The 16676-nt window shown below is 43.7% G+C and overlaps 1 protein-coding gene across 2 annotated transcripts; it reads left to right on the top strand.

Moving 5' to 3' along the window:
- Nucleotides 1-1592: 1592 nt before the first annotated feature.
- LOC123046582 (uncharacterized) lies at nucleotides 1593-14101 on the top strand. Of its 2 annotated transcripts, XM_044469979.1 has the most exons (15): nucleotides 1593-1973; nucleotides 2908-3447; nucleotides 3558-4697; nucleotides 4905-5229; nucleotides 5732-5987; nucleotides 6068-6284; nucleotides 6756-7105; nucleotides 7271-7792; nucleotides 8275-9469; nucleotides 9578-9931; nucleotides 10160-10397; nucleotides 10615-12935; nucleotides 13020-13220; nucleotides 13321-13466; nucleotides 13525-14101. In XM_044469979.1, exons 1-15 carry the CDS (start codon nucleotides 1893-1895, stop codon nucleotides 13835-13837), a joined length of 8199 nt encoding a protein of 2732 aa, XP_044325914.1. In that variant the 5' UTR covers nucleotides 1593-1892; the 3' UTR covers nucleotides 13838-14101. The 2 variants fall into 2 exon arrangements, with proteins under 2 accessions (XP_044325914.1, XP_044325913.1); XM_044469978.1 differs by having other exon boundaries at nucleotides 10615-13220.
- The last annotated feature ends 2575 nt before the right edge of the window (nucleotides 14102-16676 follow it).

Raw genomic sequence — 16676 nt, 5'->3', positions numbered from 1 at the left:
ATCGGAAGGCCTGAACGCAAGCATCAGGCGCCTCCCGCACATCATTGGCCCGCCCTCCCGTGGATGTTTTTCTGAAAAGGGAATGCATCATTCCATGCTCCTTCTGATAACTCCGATAACATAGCTCTTCACAACAAGCTGAACATAGATACTCATGTCTCTGAAAATAGAACAGGCGGAGCGGGTGCAGTGCTACGTAATACACTAGGTGAAGCTATTGCAGGTGCTTGTTATTCTCTTCATTGCTTACTCGATGCTGCAACAGTGGAGGCAACAACACATCAGAAAGGCTTGCATATGTTGGAAAATTTGTGTTCTGTTTCGGTGATTGTTGCAACGGATTCTTATAAACTTGTCGAAGCTTTTCATGTGGTCATCCAGGTGTTGAGTCTATATTCGACTATTCTTGCACATTGCTTTCAGATAGCATCAAGGATCGGTAACATTTCAGTGCAACATTGCAATAGGGAATCGAACAAAGTGGCACACACTTTAGCTAGGCATGCTTTAATTCAAATTCTTTTATCTTTTGGGATGATAATCCTCCTAGTTTTATTGTCCCGGCTGTAATAAACTAATATATTGTTATTCAACTGGAAATAAAGTGCGACACGAAGGCTTTCCAAAAGAACACCCCATACATATTTTATTTTGCCTAATATAACATACTCCCTCTGTCCTAAAATAGTGTTAAAAACGTTCTTATATTTTGGGACAGAGGGGTAGCAAAGTACAAGAATATTCTCATCCTACACAGAGAAAAAACGCCGTTCCCATGGTTGATCCGTTGCCACAGAACGAAAAAGAGCACGCCATGAACCACCCCTGGCCGCCGTTACCGGTCGTCGTGGAGAGAAAAGGAAAAAGAAACGACTGTCTGCGACCACCAAACCCAGGAGACAAACGTTCCGCCCGTGTCCCCCTTTTTACCATGGCCATTTTTACTGCGCCGCTCCGGCGCTCCCCCAACGCTCTGTCGCACTGTGCCGCGGCTGCTTCCCTCATCTTTTAACTGCCCCGCGAAAAAGCGTCCGAATCCCAAGACACCACCCTCTCGCTCTCCCAGAGGCAAAAGATTTCTGCGCACTCCATACCGATCGCTCCTGTCCTTCTCCCATTGATCGCTCCCGCTCTGCTTTTCTCCGCTGCGCAGCACAGCCACCAACGCCGCCTTGACCGCCTCATCTTTTAACTGCCCCGCGAAAAAGCGTCCGAATCCCAAGACACCACCCTCTCGCTCTCCCAGAGGCAAAAGATTTCTGCGCACTCCATACCGATCACTCCTGCCCTTCTCCCATTGATCGCTCCTGCTCTGCTTTTCTCCGCTGCGCAGCACAGCCACCAACGCCGCCTTGACCGCCTCATCTTTTAACTGCCCCGCGAAAAAGCGTCCGAATCCCAAGACACCACCCTCTCGCTCTCCCAGAGGCAAAAGATTTCTGCGCACTCCATACCGATCGCTCCTGCCCTTCTCCCATTGATCGCTCCTGCTCTGCTTTTCTCCGCTGCGCAGCACAGCCACCAACGCCGCCTTGACCGCCTCATCTTTTAACTGCCCCACGAAAAAGCGTCCGAATCCCAAGACACCACCCTCTCGCTCTCCCAGAGGCAAAAGATTTCTGCGCACTCCATACCGATCGCTCCTGCCCTTCTCCCATTGATCGCTCCTGCTCTGCTTTTCTCCGCTGGGCAGCACAGCCACCAACGCCGCCTTGACTGTCTCGAAGCGACCCCTCCTCCAAGACGGCCAAGACCACCAGCCCCCTCCTCCTCCGCCTCGCCCTCGCGAATGCCGCCTGCTTGCTCGGGTGCTCTCTCGCGCGTGAGCGGCTAGGGCCAGCGAGGGAAGAGGAGGGAGATAGGTGGCCCCGCCCCGGCCGCGCGGCGGCGACATGGGGGAGGTGGATTTGGAGGATGTGGTGTTCTCCTGGTCGGCCCAGGAGATCGCCGACGACGACCTCTACAGGGGCAAGGTACTCCCTCGCGTCATCCATCCATCCATCCGCCCGAGGTTTGCCGCTGCTAGTAGTAGTTCCGGATGATGATTTCTGCGAGCGGGCGCGCGGTTTGGCAAGCTTGAGCCTTCGTTTTATCGAATCTGCGCGTATGTACGGACCACGGACCAGCGAAGCTTGTGCGTGCGTGCGTATGTGCGCTAGCTAGCTAGGTTTCTACTCCGACTGCCCGTGCTTAAATCCCGCGTAATCCAAGTTGGGTCAGTTGCTGGATGCTCCAAAGGATGAAATGATGGTGCTCTGCTCTGTATGTGTGTGTGTGTGTGTTGTCCGTGTGCTCGGGTTTAGAGGGGGTTTCTGTCCCCGTGTCATGGAAGCGCAATTCGCAAGTGCTTAGCAATGCAAATTCAGTGACCTTTGCTGTGCTAACTGCTGATTGCCGTTTCTGGACCAGCTGATTGCTAGTAACATGATTGTTGCACTTGCACACTTGCAAGCTTGGTCTGTCAGGAAATTACGTGTTGCTGTCGGTGCCATATGTTACTGATTCGGGCTGACTAGTTGTCTCATCCGTGAATCTTATGTTACTGATTGAGTGGATGTACTCACTGCTGTTGAAAAGAATGCCACACTAATTTGCTATGCCCATGATGTGCAATCATTTCTCAAGTCTTTTTTTTTTTGCGAAAACATTTCTCAAGTCTTTTAGTGGGCTGTGTGGCGGAAATTATAAATTGTTTTGCTATGAAAGATTTTATGTCTACAGTTAGAGTACGGTAACCTCCTTTGTGATATGAGGAGCTTAACCCCTGTGTTGATCCTTGCTTGTTCTTCCAGTGTAAGAAATTGACTCTGCTAGCATTAATTACATGCCATTTTTGTGCTCAAGAAACTGTTGGTAATCTTTTGCCAGCTATAATCATATCTCATTTACGGACTCGTTTGTGTTTAGGTTGTAACCATTCCCTGCAACTTCAAGTCACTTGATCACTATCTTGTATCGTTTCGTGTTCCTCTGATTGAAGAAACAAGGTCAGATCTGTGCTCATGCCTTCAACTCATCAGTGAAGCACCCTCGTCGCAAATACTTTCCATGGAGGTGGCGGGGAAATCGGGATCATACTTTATGGATGTGGACTTTTGGGATAATGATGCTGGTTTTTCTACTGGGAATTATACTATGAGGAATGGTGACATATTAATTTTGTCTAGCATAAAACCTGAAGCTGCAGAGGACTTAAACCACCATGGTCTGACATACTGCTTGGCAATGGTTACTGAGGTTTCTATAGATGATGAATGCCAGAAGGGCTTCAGAGTCAAAGTTGCAAAGAATAATTGTTTGGAAGAAGAAGATTTAAACAAACTCAAGCATGCAATATTTCTCAACAATATCACGACAAACATGCAGATATGGAAAGCACTTACCTTTGATACGCACATGGATAACAATTTCACAGTAATCAAGTCGCTCTTAGACCCCACAGATCTGGTAATATGACATGAATACTTGCGTTTTAGTTTTACTATCTATTTTCGTTAGCATTATAAATTGGTACGGGGCCTAAGTCTTTGAGCTTCTCTTTGTTGGCTCTGTTGCAGGGTCAGGATGTTTGTGATGTCTGTATTAAACAGGATAGGGGTTGTTTGGCTTCTTTCACAGAGCAACTACTTTCGATTAAGCTTAATCGATCACAAATTGATGCTATTGAATCTGTCATCTCAGCTGTACAATGTGAGCATGTGAACCTCATGAAGCTTATATGGGGTCCACCAGGTACTGGAAAGACAAATACAGTTAGCGCTTTATTGTGGGTTTTGGCGCATTTGAAATGCAGAACTCTTGCTTGTGCTCCCACTAATGTTGCTGTTATTGGAGTTTGCACTCGTTTCCTTCAAAAACTGAAGGATTTCAATGAGATCATTGATGAAAATGGTCTACCTTTTTCTGTTGGAGATATCTTGCTCTTTGGAAGCAGGTCTAACATGGACATCACCGAGGATCTTCAGGAAGTTTTCTTGGATTTTCGTGCCGACCAACTTGCGGAATGCTTTTCATCGTCGTCCGGATGGAACTACAGAATAGCTTCAATGGCATCCTTTTTTGAAGACTGTGCTTCACGGTATGATATGCTTCTTGAGGATGATGACAAAATTGGTCCAGTGTGCTTTCTGGACTTCATTAAGAAGCAATTTGATGCAACAGCAATAGCTCTGAAAAAATGCATAATGAATTTGTGGCTTCACCTTCCTGGAAGGTGCTTTTCTCATGATAGTGTCATAAATATATCTACGTTGCTTGATATGCTGGAAAAATTTGGCGCCCTTCTGTGCAACATAGACTTGACCGATGAGGGCTTGAAAAGGGGCCTTGGTTGTCTATCAACTGAAAACTCTGTTTGTGCAAAGCCTATATCTTCAATTGAGAAGGAACTTGATGGAGCAAGGTTTACATGCCTTAAGTTGCTTAAAGATCTGCTACACTCGCTTAACTTACCCACTGGAGTAGACAAAAACTGGGTCAAGAACTACTGCATACGTAATGCAACACTTCTTTTCTGTACTGCCTCTAGTTCTTATCGGTTACATCACATGGATATTGCACCCCTCGATGTATTAATTGTTGATGAGGCTTCTCAAGTGCGGGAGTGTGAATTGGTGATCTCATTACGGCTACATTGGCTAAAACATGTTGTTTTGGTAGGGGATGACTGTCAGCTGAGTGCGATAGTTAAAAGCAAAGTAAGGTTTTGCCTCACCCTCTTTATGTGCTGTTTGGTTTCATTTTTAGTCACTGGTGCATTTATCAACAAGATAAAATTGTGATACTCAAACGCTACAACACTTTTTTCTTGAAAAAAAGTGAAGGCCATATCTTCTTTTTATGTTCTGTTTGTTATTGATCTGTTTTGATAATCTTAATCCTTACCTTTCATTGTTTATCTCTAGGTATGTAAAGAAGCTGGATTTGGAACAAGTCTTTTTGGGAGACTGGTTACGCTAAAATTTGAAAAACATTTGCTGAATATACAGTATCGCATGAATCCTTGTATCAGCTTATTTCCAAATGCTCAGTTTTATGAGAGGAAGATTTTAGATAGTTCCAGTGTCCTGTCTCCTAGCTATAATAAGGATTACAGATGCCTCCCTTTTGGCAGCTACACATTTATAAATGTCATTGATGGAAGAGAAGACAAAGAGGACATGGGAAACAGTCGGAGAAACATGGTTGAAGTTGCTATTGTTTTGCACCTAATCCATACCATCTTTAAATGTATGTCTAAGCTGAACTCTTATCATTTGTTTAACCTTGATATCCTTTCCAGTTTTTTTTTATGAAGCTGCTTGGCTAATATAACATGGGATCTTTGGAAGCTTACATAGTCTTCCTTCCTTGTACTGGATATACTGCATAACCTTCATCGGTAGGAAGTTCTACAATAATATATGTACAAGAGTCCAGTTTTCTATATGTGTATCTCATGATCGTGATTGCATCATTCCGGCTTTATGAAAATTCAGTTCTACCGCCCTGTTGTTCGGTAGGCAATGTTATATTTTTGTTTAGAGAAAGGAGAACAGTTAGTAGATAACATGAAAGTTGAAACACTATGCTCGATTAGAGTTGTTATCGACTGCAGGCCACTTAAGCAACTTTTATTATCGTCAGAGTGGAAAAGCAATCATTTGGTGATGCAGAATCAACTAAAGTTTTCTGAAGAAAATTGTTTCAGTAGCCTTGTCAAAAAATTGATCAGTTAATTTTTTTTCTGCAGCTTGGAAAAAGACAGGCCAAGGTTTCAGCATCGGCGTGGTTTCTCCATATAATGCTCAAGTTGATGCAATTAAAATTAGACTTGGCAAAAAATACGATGCATGTGATGGCTTTCATGTGCGGGTGAAGTCCATTGATGGTTTCCAAGGAGAAGAGGACGATATAATAATACTATCAACTGTTAGATCCAATGGGAGAGGAGCTGTTGGATTTCTTGCTGATAACCAAAGAACAAATGTCGCTCTTACTAGAGCAAGGTGTGCATCAATTTTTATACGGTCCCTTGTTTTATTGCTGTTCATAGTATGTCATACTGATGGCGCGCTATTTCATGCAGGCACTGTCTTTGGATTGCTGGGAATGCTCATACATTGTATAAAAGTGGGACCGAATGGACAGACCTTGTTGCTGATGCAGAAATACGTAAATGTGTTTTCAGTGTGACTAATGACGCAATCATCTGTAGGTTGGTTTTGCAAGTAAAGCAAGAGCTTGATGAACTTGATGATCTTCTTAATGCTGATTCTGTGGTTTTCAGCAATACCAGATGGAAGGTAAGTACCATGGTTTTAGCCAGTTTGGCTTTGAACATACTTTCATGTTTTTTCATATGTCGCTGCACTTAAATTACCCAGAACGAAAACCACATGTATGTACATGTGTCTTATGAGACTCATGCTTGTCGTCAGGGAGTTAAGGTTTACTGAATATACACTTCCTTAGTTCCTTTATAGTGTGATTTTGTGTGTTTTCATGAACAGCCATGTCTTCACTTTTTGGAATCATGTATGTGGTTTGCTTGTCTCTGCTAGGCTGTTTGCTCTGTGTGATTGGGTGAGAGATATAATTAAGATTTTCAGGGACATGTGCTACTTTGACCATGATGTGTCAATTATATAGTTCTTTCTATAAAGTACATACAATCTTGCGAACGTCCTAGTTTTCTCGAAGAACATACTGTTCTTTCATTTTTCTCGTATACGCTTTTCCTCTGGTTTCATTTTTTGTATTTGTAAATTCAACAGGTCATTCTTAGCGAAGAGTTTAGGAAGTCTTTTACCAAACTAAAATCAACACAGCTCAGGAGGGAAGTACTCCAAAAGCTTATCAAACTTGGAGGTGGTTGGAGGGCAACAGTTAAGAACCTTGATATACCTGGTGTTTCTCATCTTGCAAAAGTATACAAGGTTAGGGATCTGCATCTTGTATGGAGTACTGACATGGAGAAAACCGAAAGAAGGTATTTCCAGATAATAAAAATTTGGGACCTACTGTCACAGCAAAATGTTGGAAGAACTGTTCAACGTCTCGAGAATTTGTTTTCCATGTACACGGATGATTACCTGGATCACTGCAGGAGAGTGCAGACACAGGGGTATGAGTTAGTTGTTTATTATTAATGGGCTATACTCCGGTCCCTTCGTTTTTCATTAACCTATGATGCTTATAGATCAACTTGTTTGTAACTAGTCATGCCTACAAATGAACTGCATATAGACATTCTTCTAATTTGTGCCGCCCTTTTTGTTGTGGATAACAGGAAACTGGAGGTTCCTAAGGTTTGGGATGTTGAGCATGATATTATTCGCTATAACATGGATTTCAAATTTGATGCTCATAAAGAGCATGATCTCGTGGATACATCATATGCCATGGAGAATTCAAAAGTTAATGAAAGCTTCTTGCTGATGAAGTTCTACTCATTATCATCTGGAATGGCAAAGCATTTGCTGACAGCTACTGATGGGTCTGAAATCAACATCCCCTTTGAACTGAGTGATGAAGAAAAGGTGATAATCCAATTCCCGCTCACTAGTTTTATACTTGGGAGGTCGGGCACCGGAAAAACCACTGTATTAACAATGAAACTGATTCAAAAAGAGAAACTGACATTGATCGCATCCCAAGGTCTAAATTTGGATGGAGCTGATTTGTCTGTGGCAGGTGACAATAATATTATGCCACTAAAGAATGTAGGAGAAAGTTATGTGAAACAACTATTTATCACTGTGAGCCCAAAGTTATGTTCAGCCATAAAAGATCACATCTGCAGACTTAAAAGGTAAGTCTGTTGAATTGGACCCCTATTTAGAAGCACTACATATGTTCGCACCTTTTTGGAAATGATTTTGATACAGCTATTTAAAATGGACAGAAATGCGTGCACGAGTTGGCTTAATTTTTTTCACTGTACTTCATTCTATTGTATTTCTAACCTTAAGACTCTTCAGACCCTTTGTCATACCCTTTAAGGGTCAATGCTTTTATCCATCTGAAGTGCATTTTCTCTTTAAGATATGATTTATAAAAGGAAAAAGACAAATCATGAGCACCACTTTGCAGGCCAGGCCTCGAATGCGGGCTGGGTGTGCACTCTGCCACTCACAATACTAGCCAACCATGACATGCTTGATGCTCTTTTTTCAAACTATATACATTGCAAGCTGGTTCAATGATTTATTTCAAATATATTCACTTTGCTTATTTTATGCTTTGTATCAATGATCCTAATATTAATTCCAATTTATTTCAAACCCTATATAGATTTGGCACTGGTGATGTCTCTGATCAGCCAAGCATTCTTTGCATGCATGACATCATGGATGACCTGGAAGAGTTTACAGAAATTCCTGACAATTTTTGTGATCTACCTCATGAGCAATATCCTCTTACTATAACATATCGTAAGTTCTTGATGATGCTTGATGGCACATGCCGAACATCATTTTTCGATGCATTTTATGGTGAAATGAAGTCTAACTTTGAGAGAGGCCATTCAAGATCTCGTGCAGTGCAAACTTTTATTGAATTGAATGAAGTTACGTACGAAAAATTTGCTACTTTCTACTGGTCTCGTTTTAATAAAGATCTGACCAAGAAATTTGATGCGTCCACTGTCTTCACTGAAATAGTTTCTCACATTAAGGGCGCATATCCAGCAAGTGGGCCTTATACTGGCAAACTGGGAAGACAAGATTATGTCATGCTCTCAGATAAAAGATTTTCATCTTTGAACAAAGAGAAAAGAAATAAAGTTTATGATATATTCCTTCAATATGAGAGTATGAAATGCGCTGCCAGGGAGTTTGATTTGTCAGATTTTGTCAGTAGTCTTCACAGTAGTCTTGCATCTGAGTGCTACAATGGAGATATGGTGGATTTAGTTTACATAGATGAGGTACAGGATCTGACAATGACACAAATAGCACTTCTTAAGTATGTCTGCAGGAACATGAAGGAAGGCTTCCTTTTTGCTGGTGACACTGCACAGACTATAGCAAGGGGTATTGATTTTAGGTTTGAAGATATCCGTTCACTCTTTTATACTGCATTCCTCGCAGAAACTGAGGAATTTAATCAAGGACTTAAACATGGGGTCCATCTCTCTGATATGTTCCAATTGTCTCAAAATTTCCGCACACATTGTGGCATCCTCCGTATGGCACAAAGTATCATGAGCCTTCTGTGCTTCTTTTTTCCATCAAGTGTTGACAGGCTTAATCCAGAGACTGGACTTGTATATGGAGAAGCTCCTGTGCTGCTGGAGTCCGATAACGATGAAAATGCAATTATGAGTATTTTTGGAGAAAGCAAAAGTAAACATGGTAATCTGCATGGCTTTGGTGCTGAGCAAGTCATATTAGTTCGTGATGATGCTACCAAAAAACAAATTATTGATCTTATTGGTAAACAAGCTCTTGTTTTGACTATTGTTGAATGTAAAGGCCTTGAATTTCAGGTATGAGCCTATCAATCAGTTTCGTCTGTGTTAATTTTGCAAATATTTCTATTGTAAAATGTGCTGTTTCAAAATGTTGAGTGTACTTACTTCAGAGGTATTGTGTAGGATGTGCTGTTGTACAACTTTTTTGGTTCGTCGCCTTTAAGAAATAAATGGAGAGTTCTGTATGGCTACATGAAAGATAAAGATATTATAGCACACTCCGAGGGGATCTCTCACCCAGATTTCGACAGAAGCAAGCATTATCTACTCTGTTCAGAGCTGAAGCAACTCTATGTTGCAATCACACGCACTAGGCAAAGATTGTGGATATGTGAAAATACAGAGGATTACTGTCGACCAATGTTTGAGTACTGGAAGAAGTTGTGTCTTGTAGAAGTTAGATTACTTGATTCTTCCCTCATCCAGGCCATGAAGACAGGGAGCAGCAATGATGATTGGAGGCTACGGGGAACCAAGGTTAGTGATCTTTACTTGTTTTGTCTGGAAAGCCAATTTTAATTTATTGCATTATGTTGCCTAGTGACTGTTCTTAATATTATTAAATCCATGGGGTTTTTGTTTCTCACAATTGTTCTATGCACAAATATTTTTTGTTAGGCGGGTCCTGGGGCGTACCTTACAGTTTTTGCGTATTTGTCTTTTACCATTGTTATTCCATGTCACAGTTCTCCTTTTTTTTTGTAGTTATTCAATGAGGGGCAATTCGAGATGGCTACTATGTGTTTCGAAAAGGCTGGTGATGCACACAGAGAGAAGTGGGCAAGAGCTGCTGGACTTGTAGCAACTGCTGACCGTGCCATCTCCACAAATTTGGAGTTAGGCAAGGCTTCATTGCAAACAGCATCAGAAATTTACGAGGCCATAGGAATGCATGAGAAAGCTGCTATGTGCTATATCAAATTAGGGGACTACAAAAGAGCAGGTCTGCCAACTCTCCATAATTTCCAAGCCGTATCCATTTGAGATTTCATCGTATAAGTTATAACAGTCTACAAATGACAAGTTGTTCTTAAAGAATTGTCATATAAGTAAATGTCATCAAATCTCAAAAAATTATTTCGAAATAATATCCCTACTTAAATTCTCACACTCCAAATAGCTCTGTCCGACTGAACATTGTGTTCCTTGCATTGCCATAGGTATGGTGTACATGCAAAAATGTGGTACTTCTAGACTTGAGGATGCTGGTGACTGTTTCGCTAGGGCTGAATGCTGGTCAGAGGCAGCTGAATGCTGGTCGGAGGCAGCTGAAGTGTTCTTCAAAGCTAAATGTTACACCAAGTGTTTCTCCATGTGCTCAAAAGGAAAGCAGTTATTCAATCTGGGCTTGCAGTTTCTGCACCAATTGGAGGAGGAACATTCGCTTGAGAATTCAGAACCCTTGGAGGTTTCTACAATTAGATCGAAGTATCTGGATATTTGTGCTCAACATTATTTTGAGTGTGGTGACATAAAGCATATGATGCCTTTTGTTAAGGCTTTTAGTTCTACGGATCATGTACATGCATTCTTAAAGTCTAGGAATCTTCTTGATGAACTGTTTAGTTTAGAGATGGAAATGTGTAATTTCATTGAAGCTGCAGGAATAGCAAGGCATAAAGGAGATGCCTTGCTGGAGGTGAAAATGCTTGAGAAGGCAGATTTGTTTGAGGATGCAACGCGGCTTCTCCTCCTCCACATCACTGTAAATTCCTTCTGGTCTTTAAATAATAAAGGGTGGCCTCCCAAAAGAAATCCAGAGAAGGAACAGTTGCTTGCAGAAGCCAAAGAGATGGCGAAGAAGGTCTCTGATTGCTTCCACTCCTTTGTTTGCCTGGAAGCTGATGCACTGTCAGGTGTGATAAAGTCTCTTCCCAATTTAATTTGCACTTTGTTTGAGGGCAGAAAATGTGGAAACTTGTTTGTCGAATTTATTGCTTCCCGTTTGATCATTGATGTTCATCTTCAGTCTCGAACCTCTGCATACAATTTAGAGAGAGGGCCAGGATCTGAAGATGAAAATAGTTGTAATGATATGCTGGCTTCTAACCAGATGTCACCCCATACTCTGTTTTATGTCTGGAATCACTGGAAGTCGATCATACTCAAAGTACTATCTCATCTTCGCCACACTGATGGTCCAGAATTAAATGATTACACAGTTATGCATGAAGAACTTTTCGCCAAGTACTTTGGATTGAGAAAAGATGATGAAGTTGATAGATATGTGGTGCTTAACAAGAATGCAAGTTGGCTTTCTAATGCTGGCAGAAGTTCTTTGCAGCAAGATGGCAACAGATGTTTATTGGATGCTCCTCAGTGTCATTTATGTGCTAAGTATTTCTGGGTGAATGAGCTGTATTCTGTTGGTTTCAGTGTACTTAAGAAGTTGGAGCCATTAGTTCACATTTCTCCAAAGCCACAATCTTTGTATACCCTGGTGAGAACAAACGTTATTATAAATGAGATAGCAAAGTTTTTGGAAGAACCACAGTTCGGTATGCCAAAAATGAAGTTAAAAAGCTTCTTTGTTCTCTGTGAGCGTCGCTTCTTTGAGTTAGTTTTTCTTACGTGGAGAGATGGGACAACAAGGAGCCTCTTGCGTAGATTTGACTCACCAGCTACATATGGATTGATTGCTGATTCTCTTAGTTCACATCTTCGGCGAACAGATAATAATTTGACTCATGGGCATCTTGGGAGAACAACCATGCTTCTGCTTCATGCAGCACGATTGGATGATGCGCTACTTTCAAGACTACTACATTACCTGGACAACAATTCCAAGTGGGCAGGTTTTTATCGATGTTTTAAGAGATTTGTTGATACTGGTGCTGATAGATCCCACTTGATCTTGTACTTTGAGCTTGCTCTTGAATTTACATTCAGTTCTGTGATATGGAGGGATGAACTGGACTATATATCCCCAATATGCTATGTGGGTCTGATGGAGTGCCTTGGTTTCATGGCTTCATCATACCTTCTACAGAAAGGTTGTATATACTGCACGAAGTCTGTGTTGGTCAATATGCTGGAGTGCCGTACCAGCAAGTTTTACCTTGACACCTGCCTGGCATCTAATTCGAGCCCAGATGATGATCTTGATCGTATGGCACACTCATCAGGGAGTTTCATATTTTATACAATTATGACTATGTTGACAAACAAGGATATGCTATGGGAGTGGGTACAGAAGACGGCAACTCCTAGTTCATACTCCGAGGTCCTCCTGAGACTAGTGGTCACACTTTATACACTGATTCTAACTCATGGTCTTGTGTTCAAAAGAATAACTAATGATCTGCGGAATTGCTATGAACTCACAAATACTCTTCAGCGGTGCGGAGTCTTTGAGCATTTGCCTTTGGAGTTCTCTGAGAAGATGGTGCATGTTTTGCAAATAAGGCCTCGCACGCCGAGCAACTTCACAAGAATGCTTGCTGATGCACTGGACGCAGTCGGAGATCCTATGGTAGTTATGGTAGGCTCACCCAAACTCCCAGCAATCTGTCGGAACATAAATGCTTATATGATTATTAAGGAGGATTTGTATGATGTTCTGAAGATAATGGCTCTTCTTCGTCCTGGGGAGCCAAGTTGTCTAAAGCAAGAGGCTGCACTGCCAGAAAAATCTGATGTTAACAAAAACATTCCCAAGGCTGTACAAGATAATAAGGCGGAGAGTAAAGGTGAAATAGATTTAAGTGATGAGAATACCCCCTTCTGGGATAAGTTTGAGACGTTTCAAGTCAACAAGCAAGGCCAGGTGAGTTTCATATGTTGTTATGCTTGCTTTGTTATCTTCCAGTTTGTCCCATTGTTCACAACTGCTAAGTTATTCTAAAAGCTACTGTATTTTTCTGCAGAAAGATGCAAGGTTCATTGTTCAATTCCTTAGGAATGCCCTCTCACGGCTGGAGCAAACACGCTTCCAAGAAAAGATTGATGCACAGTTGTTGGAAGAGTTCAGGCACATCTGCAGGGAGTTCGAAGAACGTTCTGCCAGTGCCAGGTAAGCCAATGTTAAATAGCACCAGCTCTGATATTGCTAATGGAAGTTGTTGCACCAGCTCTGATCTCCCTGGATGGTCCCCAAATATTCACCATTTGGGGAGGACGGCGAGGACAGCTTGTCCGACTGTAGAGGATCTATACTTGATGTGGCAAGATGGTGAGAACAAACTGCGGAGGATCATCAGCTTCATCCACTCTGAAAGGGCGTCCATGAAAGACGATGGCAGGAGCAGTGCGCACGCCGACGCCCACGAGTGTTCAGACGATGAGCCTGACGCGGGAGAACCGGCCTGGACTTCAGCGCAGGCGGCGCAGAAGCAGAGGAGGAGGAGGAAATCCAAGAAAACCAAAGGCCGTGGCAAGAAGTGAGCCCCTGTAGCCGCCACGGAGAAGGACGATATGTTGGTGGCAGCGACTCAGCAGTGGTGGTTCGTGGATGTTTGGGCGGCGGCGGCAATAACTGTTGAGGGGAAGCGGGACAGAATCGGCCTGGCGATGAAAACGCCTGATCGCCCACCTCGTGAGCCATTAGATCCCAAATTGTAGCAAAAGCCACCTTCGTGTAACAATTTTGCAACAATTTTTCACAAGGTGTGTAGAACATAAAGAAAAAACGTCGCATCATTTAGAACATCTTACGTGGTGATTTTTTTTGTTTTTGCAGCAAATCACACCAGCTTGCGGAGTGTCCGAAAAACATGTGCATCATCATCAACTGCAACTTCCACTTTGGGACAGCGACCTCGTCGCCCAGGCTCACCAGCTTTGAATATGTTTCATTGGTACCTTGACAGCGTTGAGTCCAGCGGGCCCAGGGCCCAGGGCCTGTAGCACTTTGGTTTTGGACGGGACCAATGTGTGCGACCTTCATGTGTATGGGTCGTGGCCTTTGGCAAGGTGAAACAAGGGTTGAGGGGCGGATGGAAGAGGAATATGAGGGAGAGGTTGACGGAGTTGTTTACCTCCGGTGGTCTTCGCCAAAGCTCGGGTTGGATGACCTAGGGGGAACCCTACCGTCTTTTGATGTTCTTTGGGATCACAAGGATCGAGATAGACCTAGGGGCTGAATAGGGACAACTATTTTTTTCGTTGATTATTAGCAAGTTTAGGCTATGCAGAATATAAAGGTGTGCCTAAACAATTGTTACAGTGAGGTAAATAATCATGTATGATGAATGCAAGGTCAAATGAACAAAATAAACCATACGTAAAGAGGTAGGGTTAGGCATCACGAAGGACTCCGGAGATGAAAATGTATACCGATGTTCACTTCCTTAGGAGGGAGGGGGGGAGCTAGTTGTCGTTGGAAGGATGAGTGTTAATTACCACGAAGGCACACCCTATTCTCCATGAGATATAACCAAGAAGATTATTTTTTAATCACTAATGGTAGACCTTCCTTCACACGACGGGACTCCTATCACCTAGGAGCCGCCAAACCTAAGAGTAGTAAGATCCACCAAGGCAACAAGGGGGAAGCAATTTTTGCTTTGGTGGAAATGTAGATCGGGCACTTCTCAGGAATTTTGATATTTTGCGACGACTTAGTTCACACTTTGACGATTAGCCACTCGTTACTTCGTGTTTGCTTATTTGCCACTACTTAGTTTGGACTTTGCTGTTTTGCCCCAGTCATGTGGGACCCGTGTGGAAATCACCAGATTACCTCTGCCCGTCTGATTCACCAGGGAGACGGGCTCGTTCCCCATCTGGCGCTCATCTGTCGCTACTAGTGCTCGGCCAAAGACGGCGGCGGCTCGTCCCCGCGATTCCCCTTGGTCCTCGACGGCCGCAGCTAGGTCAGTCCTCTCACTCTCTCAGCCGCCCGTCATGATGCAGGTGTTGTTGTTTGCCGCCGCCGGTCCCGTGTGCTCGTGCATTGCCGTCGCTCTGTTATGCCATCACTGCTTCGTCTTGCCGACCCCTAATGCTGTTGCTGTTCGTGGCCGACCCATACTGCTGCTATTGTTCGTGGCTCTGTGTGCTGCCGCTGCTTACTGGTGGTCGGCGGAAGGCGCGATGGAGGCGCTCACTGCTGCCCGACTCCACTTGGGCGCCGTTGTGTTCAGCCTTGGCATGGACCTGGGCGCCGCCGTCTTTGCTGTTACTCCTCGCCGCTGCACGTTGCTGCTTCCCATCGGCTAGTTGGCGCCGGCCTTGCCCGCTGTGCGTAGAGGAGCGTCACCATTGACTATCGTGTGAACAAGGGATGTGGATTGAGTTCGTCCCGTGCGTGGAGTTCGTGGCAAACAGGCACATAACTCATTTTTCTCTCGAATATGCACGAGTGTGCATATCATATATTAAAGAAGATAAGGCAAAGAGTGCCTCCATCATAGTTTACATGGTTACCGGTATAATCTAATCTTCACCACTCACCCACCTTTCTACCCTATGGAAGAAGGGAGTTACATGCCCTTTTAGTAACCCAGCCGATAACCAAACTAAGCCCTCATTACAAATCTTATTTAGCAACTGGAAGACCGATGGCCGCGCACCATCAAAGACTATTGCATTCCGATGCTTCCACAACTCCCACCACACAAGAGCAAAGATGGTTTGTAGATCCTTCGTGCTCACATCATTTGATCTGCGCTTGTCAATGGCCCATTGTACCAGCGAGTCCTTCGTAGTTGGGATCCAAGCCAGAGAGCCCAGCGCCGCACAAATGGCCGCCCAGATTGTTCTAGTGAACACACATGTGAGCATAAGATGATTGATCATTCCCTCCTCTTGATCACAGAAAGGGCATGCGGCTTGATGCGGTAGACCTCGTCGTGCAAGACGATCGGAGGTCCAACATCTGTCTTTCATGGCCAACAAGTAAAGAACCTGCATTGCGAAGGAGCGCGCGACTTCCATGTCAAGTCTGCCGTTGGGATTACCTCTCTACCCCAAAACGCAGCCGCATACGCTGATTTCACCGAGAACCGGCCGTTTTCCTCCCACGACCACTTGATCACATCAGGCACATCCTCCTCCGCTGGCTCCCAAGCACCAACCATCTGCCAAAGCGTGAGAAATTCATGCAAAATATCCATGCCGAAGTTTGGGTGAAATCCATCGCCCAAGATCCACTCTCCATGGCCGAGCAAACCAATCTCGTCCTTTGTACTCTCGGTGGGACCAAGTCATACACATGCGGTGCCACCTCCTGCACTCTCCTGCCATCTAACCATCGATCTTCCCAAAAAAGCGTTGTGCGGCC

Source organism: Triticum aestivum, chromosome 2B (assembly GCF_018294505.1).
Source record: "Triticum aestivum cultivar Chinese Spring chromosome 2B, IWGSC CS RefSeq v2.1, whole genome shotgun sequence".
NCBI lineage: Eukaryota > Viridiplantae > Streptophyta > Magnoliopsida > Poales > Poaceae > Triticum > Triticum aestivum.
This window is presented reverse-complemented; position numbering and strand designations above follow the sequence as displayed.

Coding starts and splice junctions, on each gene's coding strand:
- LOC123046582 (XM_044469978.1), top strand. CDS start 1,893: ATGGGGGAGGTGGATTTGGAGGATGTGGTGTTCTCCTGGTCGGCCCAG. Junction 1,974..2,907: donor ACGACCTCTACAGGGGCAAG/GTACTCCCTCGC, acceptor GTTTGTGTTTAG/GTTGTAACCATTCCCTGCAA. Junction 4,698..4,904: donor GTGCGATAGTTAAAAGCAAA/GTAAGGTTTTGC, acceptor GTTTATCTCTAG/GTATGTAAAGAAGCTGGATT.